The sequence below is a fragment of the Lipotes vexillifer genome, unplaced genomic scaffold, assembly GCF_000442215.2.
Source record: "Lipotes vexillifer unplaced genomic scaffold, Lipotes_vexillifer_v1.1 scaffold28, whole genome shotgun sequence".
In the NCBI taxonomy this organism is placed as follows: domain Eukaryota; kingdom Metazoa; phylum Chordata; class Mammalia; order Artiodactyla; family Lipotidae; genus Lipotes; species Lipotes vexillifer.
Genome location: NW_006793929.1, coordinates 273,708 through 280,930, shown reverse-complemented (window position 1 = coordinate 280,930; position 7,223 = coordinate 273,708). Strand labels below are relative to the sequence as shown.

Below are 7,223 nucleotides of genomic sequence, written 5' to 3'. Positions count from 1 at the left end.
TTAAAAAAAAAAAAAAAAAAAAAAATCATTTGTGTCGAGTTTTGAATTGAAAATGAAAATTTGTATCAGCTGTGGCCATATTCAATCAATTTTGAACCCTTTACCTTCCAAATACTCTTCTTCCTGCCTTTCGCTGTGTACCAGCCTTGTTAGGAACCAGAGGAGGGGCTTACAGAAAATACTCTCAGTGATCCCAAACTGAAGACCCCAAGAAGGAAGAAAAAGAGGAGGGGCAGAGGGTGGAGAGCTGGATGTCTGGCATCCTGGTCCACAGCTGTTTGGGACCATATACCCCTTGTTTTACCAACCCCCAATGGATGGTTATAGTGGTTTCAGTATTTTAAAATTAAATTTAGCCATATGATGTCCCGTTGAAGCTGTAACCTTCAGTACATTTCTTTAATTAGCCCATGAAGAAAGTACCATGATTTTTTTTTTTTTTTTTAATGGTCTCATCTGGGGTAAGAGTGTGAAGATTTACTAAAGAACAATCAAAGGGAGGTGGCACATTTAGAAAGGAAGTGAGAAAGAGTTTCTGATGAGAAAGGACCTACCAGAAGGAAATCCCAGTGTAGATACAAAATAAGACCTATGCCTTTATTCTGTGTGCTCACATCTACCAGCCCTGATTATGGAAACAGAGACAGATTAAGCTCTGAACGTAGCGGGCTGCATGTAACCTCTGCTTAGGAGAATTAAATGCAGTCTCTTTCTAGTGGAGAGGCAGCTAGAGCAACAAAACAGTGGAAATTACAATGGGAGACAAGGGGGTCAATGAACGCTTCTGCCGTGTAAAGCCCCAGGAGCTGGGGTAGGCAACTAGCAGCAGAGCTTTAAATAAGGCCTGGGGTAGTACTAAGGCAGAAAATAATGAAAGGTTTTTCTCAACATAGAAAGAACTGAATTTTAATTCTAAAATAGTGATTGATAATACTGAGTTTAGTGAAGATGGTACCTAGACAATACCTAGACACATGTATCCATAGTCCTTTATAATGTACTGTAATTTGGGTATCATATTGTTTGAGTAGGATTTTGAGACCAACAAAAGTGCTCTTATTGAAAATGATATATTCATCTAGAAAAAGATTGAAGGATTGTAGAATATATTTTCAACAATCATACCTGATAGAAGCTTCTCTGTGGAACTACATGCCCCTCAAGGAGCCTTGCTGGGCGTCCCCTAGTATTTGTGTGTTCATTGGTTCATTCTTCAAAGAGTCCTTGGGTATATCCTGTGGGCTGGACCCTGGCAACCAGGATTTAGAAGCAGATAGAACCTTGCCCCCGCTTTCAAGGACTGACGCCTAGTAGGGGTGATGGTCCTGAAAGTACATGGCCCAACACAAGGTAAAATTCCTATAATGAAACCGTCTGCAGGGTGCAGTGGAATCACCTCACCACATAGGGCTGGAGTCCTGGAACACAGGGCTTGCGTTCAATGCTGGCGTTCCCCAGGTGGCCAAGGGCAAGAATAGCATTCCGGGGAGGAGATGCGTAGTCTACGCAAAGGCACAGAGCCTTGAAAAAGCACAGCATGGGAAAAAGACTGCAAGTTTTTTTAATGGTTAGTTTACAAATGGTTAGCGTGCAGAGGGGCTTTTGGGAGGTTGGTAGGGGAGTGGCTAGGGGAGAAGTAAGGCCAGCTAGGCAGGCCTGGCTCAGGGCAACAAAAGGCTAAGCTAGAATAAGAAGTGGCTCCAAAGGCAGTACTGCACAGTGTGTAGAGAAGTGGACTCTGGAGCAGACTTGGGTTTTAATCACTTACAGGCTGTGTGACTTTCGGCAGGTGGGTTACCTTCTCTGAGCATCAGATGACTCATTTTTGGATTTTTAGACCAGTTTCCTGCCTTCATGCAGGGAACGGATGGAGACTGATTTAGCTGATACTGATGAGGCAAACAAAGGCAGTAAAGAGGGGGGGGGGGGGGGGGGTTCGTGGGGGAGGGGCAAGAGCAGATTTACACATGAGGGAGATTCCTCTGCTCAGCACTTAGGGGAGATGGCGGGACCTCGGGGGCAGGAGGAGGTGGGAGGAGGAGGCCTCAGGAAATAAGAGCACTTGTGCCGCTGAGCTGAGAAATATTTGCAAGCTGTTTATGGAATGTGTATGTCTCTAAATAAATCCACTTCTTCTTACCTATCACTTTGTCTCTTCACTGAATTCTTTCTGTGATGTGACATAAAGAACCTGAGCTTCCAGGTGTGTGATCTCAGTTAAAATACAGTGGGTTCAACTCCCAGTCTGGATTTTGGCTGGATTTGAGTCCCAGCCCGTGGGTTCAAGTCCCAGTCTGAGTCGTGCAGTTTCAGATCTGGGTGGCGAAGGGAGAGCAGGGTGCTGGGTCACACTGCAGCAGGCAAGGAGGTCTAGTTATTTAGGATCGTGTGTGCACACGTGCATGTGTGTGTGCAAACAGAAGAGGCAATTTTGGGGTTTTGCAGAGGTGAAGGAATCGGTGGAGAGGAGCCAAGGAGAGAGGGGGGGAGAGTCCAGGGGTAAATCACAGAGCAAGGACCTGGGCAGGGGGAGACAGGCCTGCTGGATGGATCAGCAATGGATGAGGAGGGACTCTGACATCAGGGGGAGAGATCCAGGCTTCCACAAGCCCAGAGGTGAGGAAAGCAGCGCAGGAAGAGAATGTCTGGTGGTTTCTGTTTATGAAGCACAAGGTGAGGCCACTGGGAGATTGAAGGTTGGCACCCAAAGACGGCTCAACCCGTGCTCAAAATCCACCTTCACCTCCAAGGTCAGGGCTCTGACTCCAACTTTGATGCCCCTCATTGGCCTCATGGACTTGGTCTTGCCTGCTCTTCAGGCCTCAGCTTTTTCTTACTGATTTTGCTTTAATCCACCTTTCCAGCTGTTAGTCATCCTGCTGCCTCAGATGAAAATGTGTTTACCCCACTGTCGCCCCTGGAAACCACCACCCACCCACCCACACTCACCTGGGCACAGGCAAGCCAGGGCCAGCACCTCACTCTCACCCCCAACAGGGACAGGTGATGGGTGATTAGTCCCAAGTGCAACTTAGTCTAACCTGTGCTTTATAGTGAGGCTTCATTAGAAGACCTTGAATCCTTACAAATAAGAGGAAAATAATTCCTTCAGAGTCATGACAGGATTGAAAACTTTGCTGAAGGGTCAGTAAAATACATAATGTTGAATTTGAGATTAGAACAAGATAGACAAATAACCAGCAGGTAAAAGCTGTGACGTTGAAGGAACAATCATCATAGACTTGCACTTTGGTAGGAAGTCCTCCACCTTTGCTTTTCTCCCCAAGTATGTAGAGATCGTGGATCTCAACTCAGAAACAGATTAAAAGTGCAAAGATATAAATAAAATTCAGAAAGTAGAAAGTTGGGTCCACTTACACTTTTGAATCCTCCTGAATTGGGGGTGACTTAATATGAGCGCAAGAGAGAGCGTATTTGTTCTGGCTGATCTTAATAAGTGCACTCCGAGGGCAAAATTCCTGTAATAATACCGGAAGAGTTCATTCAATTTAAATCAGAAATGTCCACAATTCAGATGTAATTTTAATCTAGCTCAACCCACTGTAATAGCTACCAGCCATTAACCTGTTCTGGTGATACTTAAGAGGGCAGCGTCTAGCTTGATAATTTTACGCTGAGTAAAAGTCATCATTGAGTCCTTCCTGTCATTTCTCCACATCCTGGATCTTTTGTCAAGTACACCATTTGTCAAGGTGCATGTGTGTGTGTGTGTGTGTGTGTGTGTGTGCGCACGTGCATCCACTGATGTATACGCACGCACACAAACACACACAGACACACACCTTCATATAACCACCTTCCTTTCTGGCTTAATTCCAGCCTTGGCCATCTCTTTCCTGGACTTATAAACTATCACCACCACCCCATGCTGTATGTCCCACTGTCAGTCCCTGGGTCTCCCAGAATTTCTATCAGAATTGTCCTCAGCATCCATCCCCAAGACCATGCCTTCTAGTCCAGGGCCCCACTGACAAGGTGGGTAACCTCCAAGGTCCTTCCTGGGCTCTGAGGCTCTTCCTAAGGGATCCTGGGTCACCAGCTACATCTCTCCCCACATCTGGGACCCACCCACAGGCATCTTGTCAAACGTCCCTTGATCTGCTTTCTCCTCTCTTGCCTGGTAGATGTCCCCAGACCAGGGCCACCTGGCAGAGATGCTTCCCACCTGCTGCCCTTCCAGGCTCCTTCAATGTCATCCAAACAGCTCCAGGAAAGTCCATTATCTCTCACAGTTTTTCCTGGGTTGATGAGAAGATGCCCTTTCTCCCTCTTATTCTGTCAGATGGGATACAGTGCTCCTGGGGCTACTGGCTCTGGCGGCCTTCACTCATCCATCCTACATTTCATCCCTTCATCCTAAAATTCATTCACCATGACCCCTTCCCTTATGGACATACCCCATGCTACAGTCAAGAATCGATTAGAGATTCACTTTGTCATACAGCAGAAACTAACACAACAATGTAAAGCAATTATACTTCAATAAAGATGTTTAAAAAAAAAAAAGAATTGATTAGATATTTTTGTTCTGTTTACTAGGCAGTTGGGCATAGACATTTAGAGTGCAGGCCACGGAACCAGACTGCCTGGGTTCAAAGCCTGTAACACCGCTCACCCTGGGTGTGACTTCACCTCTCTGCGTCAGGTTCCTTATCTGAAGATGGGGATAAGAGTACGTACAGCGTTCTGAGCAGCCAGCTGTTCACTATGTGTGAAGCACCTGGGTTAGTACCTGTGCCACATAGTAAGTGCTGAATAAGTTAGCACGACTCTTTCGTTTGCTGCTTTTCGCTTGCCAATCCATTTTCCAGGCGTATTAAGTGGGCCATCAGGACATGTTATTTCCATTAGAAAACATCATTCATTCAAGTACCTTATAAAGCAATTGTGAGAACTTGCTCTTCATCAGCAGCGGTACCAGGGATGCAAAGATGGGTAGGACCCGGTCCCTGCCTTTAAGGAGTTGGGAGGTTGGTGAGGGAGCCCGGGCGGAAGGAAGGCAGGACAGTGTGCAGGGGAACCTGAGGGCCGCAACAGAGATCAGGCAGCGTCTTCGGGTGACAGGAGTTTTTATGGAAAGAAGATGGGGAGGGTGGTCCAGGAAGGGTTAAAACGCAGGGGCTTGGGAAAGCCCACTGTGCTCGGGAAGCAGTGAACCTTCCATAGGGCTGGTAGCCAAGCTCACGGGGCAGGCGGGGGTCGGGCGGGGGTCGGGCTGGGCTTTTCCTTGAGGTTGCCGGGAAGTGTGTGTGTGCGCATGTGTGTAGCGGGGGTGAGGGACAGGGGGCACATCAGGTAGGCAAGTGACATCATCAGATTTGTAAACAGATAATGATTTTTTTCTAAAACTTTTAGGAAAAATACAGAGGGAACAGCAGCAGTAGCAGCAGGGAGAGAGAGAGAGTGGGGCTGTAAGAACATGGAGAGGCCGTTGACGAAGCCAGAATTGGAGCGAGCCTCCCCAGACCCCAAACGTGGAACGAGAGCCCCAAAGACCATCTGACAGAGGAGTTGGGAGGCCACGGCGACCTTAGCAAAAGCGGATTTTGTGTTGTACAGAGGACAGAACTCTAACCACAGTGGGTGGATGTGCAGGGGGAATAGAAACAGCCAGGGAGATCGCCCTTTCGAGACATCTGGCGGTGCCAGGAGAGAGCCAGGCATTGCCTGCAAGAAAGGCAGGGGTAAAAGGAAGCCACTTTCTGCCTAGCGAGAATGTTCTTTTCTAAGTGAAAGTCTACTTACTCTCCGGTTGTCACATTTTAAAACTGTGTAGACTTTATCTTCAGCCACATCTTGATTTGGAACTGCTATGACAATGGCGGGCACATAGAAGTCAAATCCTCGGGGTATCACAATTTTGGCAAACACATAATCTCCAACCTGTAGATGAGAACATCTTTCACGGCAACTATTTTGCTTATCCATCTTAGAGACAATATTCATATAAGCTTGTTTTAAAACACCCCAAGATGACTAGCAAGTACTGATGCTAGAATCCAAATACATATTTTTTTTCCTCAGGTGGAAAGAGCTGCTAGTTCCAAAATTCTCTGGGCTCATAGGGCCACAGCTGGAATTTTGCGACCAGTTTGGGGAAGCCGCATTTTAGCAGGGCTTCCCCTGACACGGGTCTCAGGGACAGTCAGCAAGATGGTGAGGGGTCTGGAAACCATATCTTACAAAGACTGGTTGAAGGAAGCTGTAATGTTTCACATGAGGGCCAGGGGGAGAGCGGACGGTGCCCTCCTGTGTCTGAAGGGTTATCGGGGACAGAGGAGAGGAGCAGATTTGTTTAATGTGGTTCCAAAGCTCACCCCTGGAGTCCACGGGGAAAAGTCACAAGAGATAACTTCCAGCAGAAAGGAAGTCTTGTGAAGGGGCATACAAAGCTGCAGGGCGTCTGTCAGAGGGAGAGGATTCACGGTCAGGGGGAAAGTGCACTGATGTGCCCTCTGAGTCTGCCCAGGGGAGGTGGGAACAGACAACCAGTGTGAATCCTATGAGCACTCCTCAGCACTCTTCCTCCTGGCTCACACTATCCAAGTAACAGCCGCAGTGCAGCTTTGGGGGGTTCTCTCTCTACACTCTTGCCTTGATGCGGGGACGAGGATAGCACAGGAGGATGTGCCAGACACGGCATAGCTCTGATGAATTTATAAGCAGAAGAGAACACATCAGCCCGGCTCAGCCCTGGAATGCATGTTCGGGGTAACTGCATTATGGCATCAAGGTCTGGCATCAACTGACTACAACGTCAAGGAAAGGGCTACCTCTGCCTTTGTTATTAAACCTGTTTTAGTATAATCTTCTGCAGTGAAAGCTTCAAGAGCACCAGCAGTTACAGCAACTCCCGCCCACGACCATCCATTGTCTGTAAAGCAACGAGAGCCTCGGGGCACTGCAAGCGGGTCAGGGCATTAGCAGATCAGGGTCAGGAGCAAAGAAAGTGCTAGGCAAGGGGTCATAGGAAGAGGGGTCACTGTTATCCAGAGCTCTAGGAACGGTGAAAAGGGGCCCAGGGGGCTTCCCTGGTGGCACAGTGGTTGAGAGTCCGCCTGCCGACGCAGGGGACACGGGTTCGTGGCCCGGTCCAGGAAGATCCCACGTGCCGCGGAGCGACTAGGCCCGCGAGCCATGGCCGCTGATCCTGCGCGTCCGGAGCCTGTGCTCCGCAGCGGGAGAGGCCACGACAGTGAGAG

The 7,223-nt window shown here is 48.2% G+C and overlaps 1 protein-coding gene across 1 annotated transcript in view; it reads right to left on the bottom strand.

Moving 5' to 3' along the window:
* The window catches only part of VWA3B (von Willebrand factor A domain containing 3B), a 218,934-nt gene that overhangs the window by 7,687 nt on the left and 204,024 nt on the right, over positions 1-7,223 (bottom strand). The window contains 2 exon segments of the mRNA XM_007466893.1: positions 3,379-3,479; positions 5,767-5,904. Of these exon segments, the coding sequence (XP_007466955.1) occupies positions 3,379-3,479; positions 5,767-5,904 (239 nt within the window).